Source organism: Pteronotus mesoamericanus, unplaced genomic scaffold, assembly GCF_021234165.1.
Source record: "Pteronotus mesoamericanus isolate MK-2021 breed Mesoamerican mustached bat unplaced genomic scaffold, CSHL_Meso_final contig_105, whole genome shotgun sequence".
Taxonomy (NCBI): Eukaryota; Metazoa; Chordata; class Mammalia; order Chiroptera; family Mormoopidae; genus Pteronotus; species Pteronotus mesoamericanus.
In genome coordinates, this window is record NW_026555006.1 from 13,055,530 (window position 1) to 13,072,533 (window position 17,004).

Consider the following 17,004-nt stretch of genomic DNA (forward strand, 5'->3'; position numbering starts at 1 on the left):
CGATGTTGACTTAAATCAATGATGATGAAGTTCCAACTTCTGAGTAACTGGAATACAGAAATGCTATTATTTGAAAATAAAAGTATTATAGAAACAGTAAAGTAGAATGCACCCATATTCAAGGTATCTTATAGGTAAATTCTGTAAATTAAATATTTTCCAGATTATTTCATCTAATTTTATTGTTACATCGTAGCTTTTATGTAGACTTAGAGCAATTATCTTGTCCAGTATCTCTTATATCAGCCAGAGATCAGTTTAAGAGTCCATTTTGAACTTTGAGAAGTTCCAAAACACCAAAAATGTCCAGTGATGAATTAAGATTACAGAAATAGGCAATTCTGTCAGCTACATCCAGGATTATAGGGGTGTTTTAACATAAAGATATTTAGGTTTTATAAAAAATACTATTTCTCACTTTCTTCACTAATACATCTGTCAAAAGTGAACCCTTCTAAGTTATTTTGAAGTTCATGTTTGAGGGGAGGTCTGTTTCTGAGAAATGCAGTTTTCTGTGTTGCCAATAAACTTCGGTTTGCTTCTTAAAATGAAGAGAATAGAGTGTATGTTCATGTATCAAATATGAGGCACACAGAAGTCATTTTCTCTTGAGCCTTTAGAGAGGGGGGAAAAAAAATCCCCGATGTAGCATTCTGTCCAAGTGATAAACCACAACTAAGTGAGTGAAACATTTACAAAAGTCAGGGCAGCCAAAGGATCCTCTCTGTTCAATAGAAAGAGAGTAAGAGATGGATAGGATGTAACTAAATAACGGTCGGAGTTACACAGTGGTTTCAAGTCTCAATTGGTCTTTCTTCTGTTATGTTCATTGGAAAATCAGGGCCAAGTGTATCCATCCCCCACCCCCATATAAACATTAGTTTTGTGTGTGGATCTTTCTGCTTTGTCCTTCATGTGGCCTCCAAGGGTGATAAAGCGAGAGTCATCTGATCTACAATGAAGAGAACTGAGAAATGATTCTTAGCACACCCAGCTGTTCTGAAAGGCAAAAGCCTAGGATATCAAGAGGTCAAATATACAGTAACTGATTTAATAGCATTAAGCACATACCTACATAACTTGGATTACGTATGAAACCAATCTACTTCTTAACCCTTTATTTCCTTATTAATGTAGGTGTCTTTGTATGTTTTGGCTTACATTCTAAGGTTTTCAATGCTAGAACACAAAGGGATACCCTTTTAGGTATATTTTAGGTAATGTCCAATCATAAAGGCTGTATTATAAAGTGTTCTGACAGACATTCAGATATTCAGCAGATTATCTCAGAAATCATATTTAAATAGCAATAAAATCATTAGAGAAGGCAATTAGGTTTAATAGTTAATTGGGCTACTGTTTAGTATCTATGCCATTTAACATTTAAAAATCATTTTCATTTTAAGAGGTGAATCTTAAATTTCTCTAAATGGAAATTATTATTTTCAATCTTAATTTGTTAAATTTTGTTTCAGATTTTCAAACAGTATTTTTATGATACACTGAATTAAATGACATAGTAATATCTTACACAAATTTTGTTAAGACTCAGGGCAAGTACCACGGAGTAACATTTAGCCCCTATAGAAAAAGCATGTTATCAAGTTACGACACATTCCGTGTTTCCCTCTTCCCTTCTGTTTTGTGGCAGCACAAACGGGTGGTGATACAGAACACCACCATACAAAAACAGAAGCCTAAACTAATGCTTCAAAATAATTTGGAGGGGCTCACATACTGTCCCATAAGAAAATTCTCTTCTTTAAATTTAGTAGTCTGTGTAGTTCAGTTTAAAAACAACTTCATATTTAAATGTCTATTAAAAAATGCATTCCAGTATTTTATAAAGGGTGTAAGAATTTTAAAACCTTGAAAATATTTATTCTCTACAATAGAAATAACTAGAGTATGATAAAAATTCATCCCTGAGATAGGAGCTACACAATAAACTTCTAGATAAAAATTTTTAAAGTTTTAAAAAGAATCTTATTAATACACATCTGGGGATTTAAATGGAAGAACTGGTACCTAATTACCCACACCATTAGATTTAATGAGTTTTAAAATATATAGCTTTACCAAAGGTTCCATTTTCATAAATGCTTTATTAAGTCTATCCACAAATGCTAAAAGTATACAGAAGCATACATGATAAAGAATATAAGCCCAAATCCTTGTCTACATGTTAGTTTATTCATTAAAGGGTCAAGAAGTGTATTATTTACATTGAGATTATCTTCTGGTGTGTGTAGAAAGTTTAAATTAGCTGCAAGAAATTTTATCTAGACATGCACCTGCCTAGTACTATGATCTGGTATTTACTGGGCAGATTAATTACAAACATTTCTTCTGTTCCTTTAAATATGATCAGGCAGATGCAGAAGTTGGTGTTCATAGTGAGTGCATTTCTTCTAAATGCCTATAGGATATAAAAGATGAATATTATTAAATCATCAAGAATTAGTTTCCAAATTAACATGCATGTCATACATGACATAAATGACTTAAACACCTATTTACCATATAATATCATACCTAGTTTAGGTAATAGTGACCTCAATTGCTTCTTTTTTAGTATTCTATGCAAGATTTACCTTCAGAAATAATTGTCAATATGACTACTTTGACTAGCACTCTCCACTTTATGTGAATATGAATTTTGACATGCTTCTGAGTGTTCTAAACGACCTATTGAAAACACCAAAATCTACATGCCTTTTGTCTATAAGCCTTAAGGGCCTTCCAGCAGGTGTTTCCTCCAACAGCTGCCCTCCGCCTCCCCACCAAAGACAGTATTTGCTGACATTCCTATTCATACTGTGTCCCTCTGGGGACTCCTAGTGGTGGTAGAAGTTCTTGCCCATTGGACCTTAGGAACCTTGTGTGAAAGGAACCTTTTAAAGAAATAGTCATTGGCAACTGATGGCATATGCTCCCATTGTGCATGTGGACCATTCACTCCTGAAATACCCCTTCCTTGATTACATCGCAGCTATGAAGAAGTTGCTATTCTTGAGTCTACATATATTCTTGTCCTATAATAAAATAAGTTGCCAACTAGACAATCTACTTTTGCCAACTCTCATTAGAGTCTCAATTCCAATAGGAGATCTAAGCAGCTCTCGTGTTCACTTAATATCCTTATAGGTTGTTGATACACAGTTATCAGAACTAATGATAATACTACAGAGAAGAAGACTGATTTATTAAATAGTTACTAAGGGGGAAGCATGAATTATTTTGTACAATCTCATAGGTAAATGTTATCAGTCCCATTTTATAATTAAGGTTTAGGGAAACCAAGTTTCTTGTTTAAGGCCACAAGGCTAAGTAGGTAATAGTGCAGGACATTTTACCCAAACCCTGTTTTCTATTACAATGCCAGGCCCTGTAAAGATGTTTCATCAATTGAAACATCATGGTTGCTAGAACTGTGGTGGGAAAGATGCTGAGGCCAAATTTAGGATCCAGCAAAAATAAATACTTTGATCAATGTGAGATACGTCATAGGAAGTAGCAGCATGTTTGTTATCTCTATGCTGCCATACTGTTTCTACCCAAATGAAAATAAATTAATTTTTTTATTAAAAAATTTTTTTTGTTTAGAGAGAGGGGAAGGGGGCTTAGAAGAGAGGGAGAGAACCATCAACATGTGATGCCTCCTAAACACCCACAACCAGGCACCTCACCCACAACCACGTCATGTGCCTTGACAGGGATTTGAACCAGAGCCCTCTCAGTTCACAGTCCAATGCTCAATCCACTGAGCTACACCAGCTGGGGTATGAAAGATACAGTGATGCAGTTTATGAGTAGTATTTTTACAGGACTTATTGTTCCTACAGTTACTGGTTCTAAAACATGTTTTGGATTGCTCCTTCCCTAATCACCTTCACTGGCCCACTTCTGCCTAATGAATGAAGTCTGAACTCAGGAGCCTGGTGATCACACCTGTCAACGACATGGCTGGAATCTGCTGCTCGATCATTCTGCTTTCCTGCCTTTTTTGTTCATGTTTTCTCTGCTTAGTATGTTTACACAGCCCATTAAAATTATTCACTTTTCAAATTCCCAATTTCTAGTAAAGTACGAAGTTTCCATTACTGGGATCCAGATGGCTCTCTGTCAGACAATGCAGAGTGGAATAACTGGAACTGACTAAGAACCCTTAATTAGTGATCTAATCACTCCATCCTGAGGCGATCTATGTCTTTTGTGTATTCCTTTACTACTGCTTATTCTTCATTGGTACTGGGAGAGGAATGTTTATACTCAGTCTGAAGAGGAAGGAGCTTCTGTTAACTCTTTTGCTCTCTACACCCCGTGGAAGAGTGACACATTTGGTCAAAGTGCAGAACACTGGCCCGCACTTGACTACTAATATGACACGTTACTATTCTTACACAACACTCTCCCCCACTACGCAGTTTCCCTTTCACTGTCTACTCTCAAGTCCAATAGGCCTTTCTGCTTCTTAAGTTCATGTTGTAAGGAGACCAGCCCACTCTATCTCTCATCTTTGACAAAACATATAAGGCAGGTCTGTGATCTTGCTGTTGGAGATGCCCATGGACATGGGGTTTATTTCAAAGATACAGCTTTCTCTTCAGCTTCAGGAGAGCACACAGGGCTCAAGAATGAGATTCAGCGTCGGGGAACGAAGCACCCACATTTCGCTTTAGGCACAATCCACATTAGTGTCCCCAGGTTTCTACCAGACAGCCTGCCGTATTGGAGGTTATCAACTCTACCACTAATCAAGTTGACATTTTGATCCTCTTTGGACTCAATCCTTCTTTGAATTTTCCGTTGCCAAAACCCTGGAAAGAAGAAGGGTCTGAACTTGTATCACTAGCATAGCTTGCCTGGTATTATTATTTCATATATATAATATAAATCTCGTTTCCTTAGCTTGATTACTAGGTTTCAAAAGGTTGGCATTATGCACATGCTGTGTTTATACTTTTGTAAACTAAGTGATTTATCCACGTTGTTTCTAGATAAAAAGCACCCCACCATCTCCTACAATATCTCGTTAACATTAGCTCAAATTATGCCTTTTCCCCCCACATCCTTTCGCTGGTCCTGGTACAGTCTGGCCTGTGGGTGTGCTGGCTCCCTTACTGACAGTGTCTCTCATTATTACATTATTTATAAAAGCTTCATTTTTTAAAGGCTCTTGGAGTAAATTTGTATAAGGTGGTTCCCCTGACTGAAGGCAGGAGCTGATGTGCAGATAGAAGTTGTCCACTGTGGTATCAACACGATAACTGATAGAAGTTTCTAGGATAAAATCAGGGCATTTAATACCTTCCCTTAGTCATGCCAGTTGGGCAGCTATAACAAATGCACAAAAGAGCAATGAGAAAACACGGAAGAGAGGAATCTGAGGAAGCCTTGTAGTGTAAGGTAAGTTATAAGCAGGTTTTGAAAGATGGGCAAAATTTTGACAATGCTGGGGGAATGGTATGTCAAGAAGAGAAGACAAGAACGATAGTAAAGAAACGAGAAAGGCACTTTCTGAGGAATGTGTTTGGAGAATGGCAAGTAATCTGGAGTGACTGATGCACCAGGGCATATTGGAAAGGCACATTGTGGTCAGATCAGGTAGAGGTCTGAATGTCAGTGTAAATTTGGGTTTCATTGTGAATACGGTATAGTGATACCTTCTAAAGCATAATTTGTCCGGTAGCAGGACAGGCTATAAAGGACCAAAGGGCAGAGAGGCAGGTTACAGTGGGGATGATGAGGATCTGGGTGAGAGGCAATGAAGAAATAAACTAGTGTAATAGGCATGGAAAAGAGAGGTGAACAGTTTTGGAAATGATATGACATGGCAGGAATTTGGATGTGGGGATAGAAAAGAGACAAGAATTTTGAGGTGTTGAGCCTTAACATTAGATGAATGTAAGTGCTAGAAAGGGAGACTAGAGAACAACTGGGGGAGGAGGATGAAATCGGCGTACTTGGGGGGCAACGCGTAGCAGCTGAGATGTGGGTTTACATCAGGAGGAGGATCACAAATAGATCTGGAAACAGTATACACTAAGGCAAAACTAAAGTCAAGGGGATGGACGAGATCATGAAGGGAGTACCCAAAATGAGAAGAAAACACTGTTAAAGGAACCCAGGGAGCTGCTTCCAAGTAAGGGAGCTTGCTCAAAGGCGCGTCAAGTTTCATTTCACTGTTCTCTCTGTTGTTTCCCACTAAAAGGGAAATGGACTGGTAGGTCGACCCCAATTCTTCCAAATTTTCTGAAACACATTTAACCCTATCATGAATATGTGTATGCATGTTATTATAGCCTTACTATGTGCTAGGACCTAAAACTGTGACCAGTAGTGAAACCTGACATTCCCAGATTACTGCTGTATAGCGGGCAAAAGCACAGACTGGCGCCAACTGCTCAGGTTACTATCCTGGCTGCCTCTTAGGTGATTCTGAAACAAGGTACTTAGACTCTTTGTTTTTCAGTTTCCTTACCTATAAAGACAATAACTATATCTACTTCACATAAGTTGTTGTGAAGGTTAAATGGGATATGTATAAAGTGCTGGGCATACTGAAAGGCTCAATAAATGTTAGCTGCTATTATAAGTTATTATTTGTTGTGTACGACAGAATGAACATTCTAATGAATGAAAATGACATAATTTTCTATATGAGATGCTTTGCAAATCTAGTTTGTTGTGAAGCTAATATTAATCACCTGAGATAACATTTCCAAAGAAATTTATTTTCAGGATAGAATAGACTTCTTTCATTTTGCATTATTTCTAAGAGATAGCAGGCAATATCTGGTTAGCCTCTATGAAAAATTAATACTGAAGCAACTAAGAATGAGATAATGCTAATTCTTAATGTGAACCTTCAATTACAGGTACAGTAAACACTAATATCACATCATGACTCCTATTGCTCCTAGCTAGCTGTTATTAAGTTATTTATAAATATATATATTTTACTTGTCTTCTGAATCCACATGAACTGTTCTCAAGAAAAGGTACGACTAGTTAATATGTAATTAATTAATCAATTTAGCACATTTGTAAATTCATAGACTTGTTTTATCTTGTTTAGTCAGATGTGTCCTATAGAAACTATAACCCGCTTGTCAATATCTAGTTAGCTATTTATACTAAAGGTGCTTAATTAAGGGTCCTCTTTATACTTACTTATAAATACGCCAACTCTGATTTTTAAAACTAGCCTTGCCAGATCAACAGTGTTCTTTTATAACGAGTCTCCAACTCACAGATCTTTGACGGACTGCCCTCCTATTGTTATATGAGCAGATTAAATGTAATTTCAACTAAATCTTCAAAGCTCATGGTACTATTTTCTTTGTAGACAGACACCACCGAATTTGACGATTTAGATAAAATGTTCCCACCAGAACAAAGCAGTAAAATTTAACAAGGCTATACTTAATTAGAAAGGTGAAACAGTACCTCAATTTAAAATGGCTTTAAGGAATTCATAGCTGTCAAGATGACGTAACTCTATATGAAAGAAAAAAAAGAATATTTTTTGAGGAAACAGTTCATTGTAAGTTGTTACAGTATATGTTGCAGGATAAATGCTGAATCAAAATGAAATTAAAGAACCCAAACATAAACTTATTTTACATTATAAATAGCAGCTTTGAGACTATAAATTCTTGTTTCAACAGCCTTCTGATTTGCCTGATTCTGTTTTAGAGTGTGCCTTTAAAAATTTAGAATGAAAACTGCCAAGAGACTTATAATAATGTATGCTTATGATTTATCATAGTTCCTTCTGTGCTAGAGTCTATAATCCTGAGGGCAGGACTCTGTCCATCTTCTTAACTAGTGTATCCAATGCTAGAACAGTGGCCTGGCTCATAGCAGGTATTCAACAAATACCAAGTGGGTGAGTCATGTAAGGAGAGAGCGATCTGTAAGTATTTGAAAATATTTAGGTAATTCCTTTAAAAACTCTTATGGCAGTCATTTGTTTTTCTTCATTCACTAACTATGGATTGTGGACCTTCTATGTGGGTTCTATAGTAGGCTCCGGGGCTCCAATATAGAGATACGGAGATAAGACTTTTGTTTGCTAAGGAGGAGCCCAGCAAGTGCCCTGTAACGAGACAATTACAATATACTACCACACTTCAACATGACCCATTTATAAACATTCAGACAAGAATTGTAGAGATGAAGCAATTTAGCTTCACCTAGGTGAGCTGGAGAGAATTTCACAGAGGATAGAACATCTGAGATTAACCTTAAAGAATGGGAAGTTTACTAGACAGAGAAGAATGCAATCCCTGTAAAGAAATAAGCAGCAGAGAGGCCTGGAGTCCCAAAAGAGAGTCTAGCATATGGTGTGAATAGTATGAATGAAAATGACTACTTTCCTCCCCTGTGAGGTCTGAGCTAAAGGAAAAATCACTTAACATTTACTTATTATACAAGTCCTGCTTTAAACTATATAGTTAGCTACATAACACTATAAATATCTACTTTATTAGTATGTGTATGTGTTTAAAATATACAAACCACTTAGAGAATTTAACTCCTTTTTGAGGTGCTTTTCCATTCTAAGAGTTAAAATGAAAAAAAAAAAATATGTTCACCTGTCGGGTGACAGAAAACCAATTTCTACTAAATGTGCCAGAATAATTTTTCTCCACCTCAAGAACAGTTAGTCTTCAGTCTGTTCATTACTGTCTTTTTATAGTATTTTTATTTAATAAAACCTATTAAGACTACCATACAAATCTCTTTACTTATGCTTTTATCTTTTAGCTGATCAATTTTTATATTGCTGACATCCCTTCTTCACCATTTGCTCATTTAAAAATTCATAGTATGTGAGATATGTCTCTGGAGAAAATGTCTATAAAATTTGTTACAGCTGGCAAATGTGTATGAGTCAGTGATAGCACATGACTAAATGCTTCACAGAAAATAAAATTTGTTTCTGTAGTAAGCAGAACTGTTTAAATGTTATTTATTTTTATGTTTCAAAGAAAATATATTGTGAAGTGCTGCATTGATTTAATACGCAACAATGTCTGTGTACACGCTGTAGAAAGAAAATTTATGAAACCTTTGCACAACTCCTTTAATTGAATTTTCCAAATCTCTCACCACACACAAATAATCAATATCTTCTGCAGAGAAAACCAGTCAGAATTATTACAGTCTTTCGTTTCAATTTTGTTGTCATCAGCACATACAGAGCACCTGGATATTTGTAATGTCTGATAGCAAGTTATTTATACCTCTTAAACACATAATTGCTATTAAATGAGTTCAAGTCTATGGTTTAAATTTTTTTTACTGATTACTTAAAATAAAAATTATCACAATTCTGGTAAAGTATAAAAAATTTTAAATCATGAAAAATATTCCTTAAAAGGGTTTGAAAAGAAGTAAAGCAGTTTGTTTTTCCATAAGTCCTAGACAGACCTCAAGTAAACAGTCAAGATGTACCCCCAAAACAGTGATTGAAAATGTAAAACAAGAACATTAACATTATTAAGATGAAAGGTATAACCTGCACACAGCATACATCCCAGCTGAACCTTAAAAAGAGCTGAGGACTACAACTGTACATTAATGCATATTTGTGTGGTCAAAACTATTATCTCCATTTTTTAAATCTTCAGACAGAATGGTGAAGCATAGGGGGAATTTTGGTTGTTTCATCTAAAACTCTTAAGGTCTAAACTTCAAACCTCAGTGCTGTTAAAACTGAAATAATTTATCTGAAAAAAGATATTGTTAAATGTTAACATGTAACAGAAAAAAACTAACAGGGTAGTAGTCTTCCAGCAGTAAAATTATTTAGCTGATATGATGAATACTTTTTCAAGACTGAGTGGGAGAAAGAACAACATATTTTTAAGTTGAAAAATACTTTAGTGGGTGGTTAGAATGAAAAGGCAATATCAAACTATTTCATAGTCTTAGAATGGAAGGAGTTGAAAATTTGTTCTAGAGTCCAAAAATTTGAAGACTTTAAAATCCTATAACTAAGGTGAATTTTGCAATGTAAGAAGATGGTAAGTTAGCTAAAGAAAAAAGAAACATTATAGTCTGTGCTTTCTTTTTTTAGGCCAGACACAGAAATTCTGAAATATGTTATATTACAAACAGCTGAAACAATTAACTTTTTTGAACAATGTAAAGTTCAGATGGTTAACATTTCATTTAAAATATGCATACTACAACCTACACAATCATTCTCAAAAATGATAAAATATGTTTTGGACTGAAGCTAAGTGTCTAGATTTCATATCTTGGCAACTGCTCTACAATTTGCTTACATTCTTTTCAAAAATATTTTGTTTACTGGAAGGACTAGTCATAGATAGACAATGATGGTATTTTCTAATATCTCCAGAAAAAAGGAAAGTACTAAATACCATATAATGCCACCTATTGACTTAGGAATATTTGTATCAAGTTGTTTTAAGTTGAGGTTGATTATATAAAGTAAATAAATTTCATGCCTCACCATGTGATGATAATGTGACATTCCATCTCTATCAACCCATTGAATGGTCATATGTTTGAAATGTTCAGCATAACAAATTAAAAATAATTATGAAAATTCACATCCAAATATAACAAAAAGAACCTTTCATTTCATTATTTTGCTAATAGTCATAAAGCCAATATTATTAAGGAAAGTGAAGTTAAGCTTACTTCCTAAGTAACTTAAAAAAAAACACCAACAAGCCTTCCTTTGTTTACGAAATGTGTAGTTAGTGGAGGATATCCTCTTTCATTTATACACTCTATAAAGGCATTCCCTGATTTGCAAGGTCCAGCTCTTCTGAAAACTGTAAAAATCTCAGTGTACCTTTAAATTTTTTTTGAATAAGTTATATGAAGCCTTAAGAATGTGTGTCAGATGTCTATTTAAAACAATAGTGTTATTTCAAGTATATTCCTCTGCCTGTAATAAAGACTGCAGATGATGCTAAACAAGCTAGCACTGAAATTTAAAAAATTATATACAAGCAAGGGACCAATTTGAAGGGCAGCTATAGCACAAATGTTGGAATTCTCCTGGCGTTGTCCACTTGGACATTCTTTTGACGGTGAAACAAGTAATTCATTTATTTTCATTTCATAATTCCCTAATAAATGAAATCCAATACATACTAAGTGGTTTATTTGTATATTGCATAATTCTTAACTATATAATTTCTAATATTATGAAGATTCACAACATATTTTTACATTTAGACAACTCTAGGTACCAGCATACTAAAAGAAAAGAATAAAGCAGAAATTTCTATGACAAGGCCAAACCCCCAAATAAGAAACATATAAAGCAAACTAGTTTGAGATGTTGAGAAAAACTAACAAAAGTCCTCTTAAAATGAATGTATGACTAGGAGGGGGTTAAAGTTATTAACTTTGCAAAAATTTACATATATATGTGCATGTGTTGGTGTTCACCGTCTTTAACCAAAAAGCAAAACAAAAAACGTCACCAAAATAAAAAAGTACACATACCATTAGGATCCAGAGAAAGAGGGAAGGGCACCCAGTAAAAAACATGTAACTCAAATTCAAATAATAAAGAAAATAAGCTTCAATCTATTTTTCAGGCATTACTTCAAGGTAGTTAAAAAGTAATGAAGGTTTAAATACTTCAAGAAATATAAAAATATAATGTAGTTCTTGTCAAGAAGCAGAAATGGAAGATGACATATATTCTAGTATATACAACATATATTAATATATAACATATGTCTATATTAGTTAAGTTTTCATTTAAAACAAAACAAATAATCAATGATAATTAGAAATTTGAAAACATAATTTAGTGATACAGCCCTCTCTATGCATGAAGAAATATTTAGTCCTTAGGGAAAACTTGGTTACAGGCAAGTCAGTTTAATGCCTAAGATATTAGAAAATAGATTTAAGATTGATCATGTATAAACATACAAGGAATCAGTATATACTGGAAAACTGAAAGGTGAGAATTGTTTTAACACATGGAAATAACTTTAATGTTTTAATAAATGCTTAGGGAAGGAAACAATACCTTCAGAAAATTTTTCCTTATTAATTTTTAGCCGTGACAATTCACTTATTTGTTCTACAATTTTCCTTATCTCATTTCTCAAAACTGCTGGCAAAAGCTAACTATGTAAAGCCTAATTCTAATTAGCTATAGGAAATTACAGATTTAAAAGAAAACCACACAATTGGCATAGAATACATAGACTCAAGAGTTCGTCTAACTGTATTCTGGGAAATAATAAACATTCCAACTTCTTGTTATGATCCTCTAAAGCTTGTCAAGTTTGGAGAGACTGAAACCACTGAAACCCATACATCAAGTTATACAGCAAAGGAGAGAAGACATCTCAAGCCTTCTCAAATGCTTGGGGTCACAGTGGAAGTTAGTTGCTCTACTGAACAGCTCAGGAAGCCTGCTCGGTTCCCCTCCCACATGCGTTTTGGAGGAGACTAGCCATAGCTCCTGCCATGACTTAGTTGGCGTTGGGAACTGATCTGCAGAGAATATCCCAGCGCTTCCCTCTGCAAATTCATCACCAGCTGTTAAAGATTCTAAACACAGTCTAAAATAATATATTGGTTGAACCAGTTTCAGTGGTCTCAAGTTAGAATCTGAAAGCGGGGGTGACTGAATGATTTGATTTGTTTTAGGAAGAAGCAACATGGTATAATGAAAAGATCATACTTTTTGAGGTCAGAATGTTCTTTAGTTGGAATCCCTTCTCTGGCACTAAAATAGCAGTGTCTTGGGGCAAGTTTACTCAACATTTTCTGTGTCCTTGTTTCTTATCTATAATATTAATAACAACAACAACAACTATTTTGCAGAGTTGCTGTAAAGATCTGCTGATCCTAGTAATAATCATAATAATTACTGGTCCTTAATAATGATTGTTATCGGTAGTCAAAGTGATAGACTAAACTATGGCTACCCAATTCAAGGCCTACCTTGTTTGCAGAGATTGCTAAATGACATTCATATGCATGTGTTTGAGAACTTAAACCCTGCTAATTTAGTTACGCAAGCTGTAAAATGCTCAGTGGCATAAAGGTTAACAGTATCTAACATCATTAAGGATCCCAAAGTTCTCAGAGCACTGGTTACAAAGTAACTTTGTGTTTTACATCTCTTTCCGATTCAACATTAAATCTGCTGATTCACCATTAAAATCTGCTGTTTATTACTGCATCATCGCTCCATTTGTATAAATCTTGAAAAGAACTTTTAATAAAACTGCAAAAATCAAATCTTAAACGGAAACATACTTTAAAAGATATTTTAAAAGTTCAGTCATCAGGGAGGTTGAGCTCCTCAGATACAGTCCTCTGCTAAATGCAATTTCAGTTGAGATTCCTGTCTTTTAAGAGTACACTAAAAGAGTCGTAATCATTAGTTTTAAGGATTAAAATGAGATGGAAGGATCTTTTTATATAAGTTAAAGCACAACTTTTTACCTTTGTTAGAAAGTTCTGAGCTCTTCTTTTCAAACAGTTTTTGTTCTGTTACTTTTGTCACTAGAAGAAAAAAAATCTCATGTTAAAAATTAACATGGAATGTGAATAATTTCTCATCTTGGAAGAGACAGATTTATCAAAAATAATTCTAAGTAATATATATGCACAGGTATAGATATCAAGTACAAAATGCAATACATTAAACCTTATTTAAAGAAATGAGCACTACAGAAAAAAAAGCCCAATTTCAGTTTTCAACGTACTTTCCTTCCCTTTACATTCAAGAGGAATCCCTAAAATAACATAACCTGGTAAAAGATATGTGGCTTCTACTACTTCTATCACATGCCCAGTAGTGATACATACAAAGAGGTCTATCAAAATTAAATTTGGGAAAAATTAATAGGCTTATCTGTAAAGTTTAAAATATTAAAATATTTATATCTAACTTTGCAAACAAGGAATGGAGAGGCACCATAGTAAACTCATATAGTCTGCTTACTTAGTTCTTTTGTTTTCTGCATCTCTCTTTTTAAGAAACATGATCCACAGGAGATACCAATGAGATTTTCAAGCTTTCTGTTGCCCTCCAAAGCCTAAAAGAAAGTTGTTTTAAATGAGTCAAGTTCTCCTCAAATATAATATTCCTGACAAATCTAGTGAAAATACTTAATCTGAAAAACTCCATAGTAGGGAATTTAACATTTCCTGGTAGGTAGACTATTGCGAGCCTTAAATGCCTGAATAAAAACAATTTATTAACTAGAAAGACTAAATATAATCTACAAATTTACCTTTAAATGTGAAAAAGCCAGATATTACTACAATATTATGGTTTATTAGCGATCATACAAAAAAATAAATTTCTATGAAAAGTAAATTAAACATATGTCCTGCAAACTCCTGGATTGGATTCTGTAAACTGGGGCTTCTTTTCTATTCTGATTTTCAAATGGGGTAGTAGAAATATAAAATATTATATGCCAAAAGAAAGCAAACCTGTATGCTAGTTAAACTTTGCATTATTTCCATGATTTCTTCTGATGATTTCTCAGCTTTAGATAGCAATACCATTAATCTATGAATGAAGAAAAACATAATATTTAGCAATATCCAACATTTTAACACAAATCATTTTCAGAGCTCCATTTCTTTTTAAAGGATTTAAATTGTTCTCTATTTCTTTACATTTTTCAAAGTGCTCAGAGGCGTAAATGCCCCCCCCCCATTCCTCCATTCCTTCACATATACAATATATAGTCACCCATCCTGTCTCTTGGAGTTTCCCTTTTTCTCATTCCCACTGAGCAGTAGAAGAAAAGGTTGTAGAATTAAGAAATGTCCAAACCTGTAGAGAATTTTATGAGTGTATCTGAGCCGAACTGGCATGTTGGGAAGCATGATCTCAAATGCTCCTGGAGAATGACAGTTTTGCTATTTCTTTTACACATTTGGAATTAAGGAGGGAACATTAAAAAAAAAAAAAAAAAGATCACCTGAAGGTGGGAAAAAGCAAAGTACAGGATAGTTAACGAGATTATGTGCTCCCTTTTGTGTGACTATGCCTTCAAGGGGTCTGGAAGTAAAACAGGATTACTTCTCACAGTTCAAAGGTGCATTAACCAGATGCACAAGAATAATAGACAGAGCTGCTTAAATACCTTTCACTAAAGAAGTTACAGTCCCTGTTCATTGCAGCATTATTTCCAATGGCCAAGATATGTAAACAGCCCAAGTATCCACCAGTAGATGAGTGGATAAAATGACTATTGGACATTTACACAATGGAATACTACTGGGCTTTAAAAAGGAAGAAAATTTTACCATTTGCGATAGCATGGAGGGACCTTGAGAACATTATGCTAAGTCATGTAAGCCTGTCAGAGAAGGACAAATACCATGCAATTTCACTTACATGTGGAATCTAGTGAACAAACTGAACTAACAAGGAAAATGGGGACAGACTCAGGGATGGAGAGCAGATGACAGCTATGGGGAGGAGAGGTTAAGGGGTGGCAAGATCAAGCAAAAAAGGAAAAAGGACTCATGGACATGGACAACAGTGTGGTGACTGCAGGCGGGGAGGAGTATAAAGGGGCTAAATAATCGTAGTGATGTCCAGTAATTTATTTAAATAAAAAGTCTTATGGCTTTAATATATTCCAGTGTGAAAAAGACATAAAGGCACTGTCAAATTTGAAAACAAAGAAAACTTCACCTCCTGAACATATTTCTAGTTGGCATTTTAGCATTCTGGAAAGTTTCTCTTAGGTTTTTTATTTTTTATTACTTTTAAAACATTTTATTCACTTATTTTTAGAGAGAGGGAAGGGAGGGAGAAAGAGAGGGAGAGAAATATCAGTTGGCTGCCTCTTGCACCATCCTCAACTGGGGACCTGGCCCACAACCCAGGCATGCGCTCCAGCTGGGAATTGAACTGGTGACCTTTCGGTTCTCAGGCCTGTGCTCAATCTACCGAGCCACACTAGCCAGGGAAGGTTTCTTTTCTTTTCTTTTTAACATTTCTATAACTTTATATCATACTTTCTTTCCTCAATATAACATTACATATATATATTTTTTGCCACCTCATCCATGTCTATAATTTTTAAGGCTGTATAATGTAGAACCTAGTACACATACCAAAGATGATTTAACCATTCCCTAGTTGCGGTTTTCTTTTCTGATTTTCAGATCTCATAGCTATATATGCTAATCCAGACCAGTGCAGTTTAATAGAAATAAAATGCAAGCCATATATGTAATTTAAAATTTTCTAGAAGTCACATTAAAAGAATTTAAAAAAAAGGTGAAGTTAATTTTAATAATATATTTAACCCAACATATCAAAGTATTATTTCTGCATGTAAATAATATTGAAATTATTCATGAGATATTTTCTTTGTTTTTTCAAAATCCAATTGGTACTTTACACTCATAGCGCATCTCATTTCAGACTAGTCCCATTTCATAAGTTCATTAGTCCTGTGTGGCTGGATACTGACTACTGTTTCAGAAACCACAAGTCTATACAACCGATTTTAGGAGAGAAACTAGAAATCCTACATAAATGCTTTTCAAAATCACATCAGTGTCACACATTAACTTTTGTGTGCTATTAAAAAAATAAGACAAATGATATATTAAGTGTTCACATACAATGAATATGCACATTCTATTTCAATTAAGTTATATATATGTATGTATGTATGTATACAATCAAGGTTTTAACAGAGAGCATTATGCAAAAAGCTTAAAATTATGTGAGGATAATGGAATTATAGGCAATTTTTCTTTAAAAATTTTCCTTTATTATTATTCACTTCAATTAAAAACCATTTGTCTGAGGCCCCAGTTGCTTACCCCTGGAACCTCAGTTTCAGAGTGTCATAGAGGGATTCCACCTCCTCCGGCTGAGTTGCTAACCCCTGCAGGAACAAGAGGTCTTAAGTGATTCCAATCTAGGGCTGGAACTTCCAGCTACCACGACAGTATACCTAAGCCAAGTGCTTCAGCGGCACAAGCTGAGAC

General features: G+C 34.6%; 1 protein-coding gene across 1 annotated transcript in view; it reads right to left on the reverse strand.

Moving 5' to 3' along the window:
- Positions 1–2,121: 2,121 nt before the first annotated feature.
- The window catches only part of ITGB3BP (integrin subunit beta 3 binding protein), a 63,432-nt gene continuing 48,549 nt past the window's right edge, over positions 2,122–17,004 (reverse strand). The window contains exons 5-9 of the mRNA XM_054574177.1: positions 14,473–14,551; positions 13,976–14,069; positions 13,474–13,533; positions 7,453–7,503; positions 2,122–2,419 (exon numbers count right to left, since the gene is read on the reverse strand). Coding sequence (XP_054430152.1) covers positions 7,454–7,503; positions 13,474–13,533; positions 13,976–14,069; positions 14,473–14,551 — 283 coding nt within the window. The 3' untranslated portion in view covers positions 2,122–2,419; position 7,453. The remainder of the gene's footprint in view (positions 2,420–7,452; positions 7,504–13,473; positions 13,534–13,975; positions 14,070–14,472; positions 14,552–17,004) is intronic.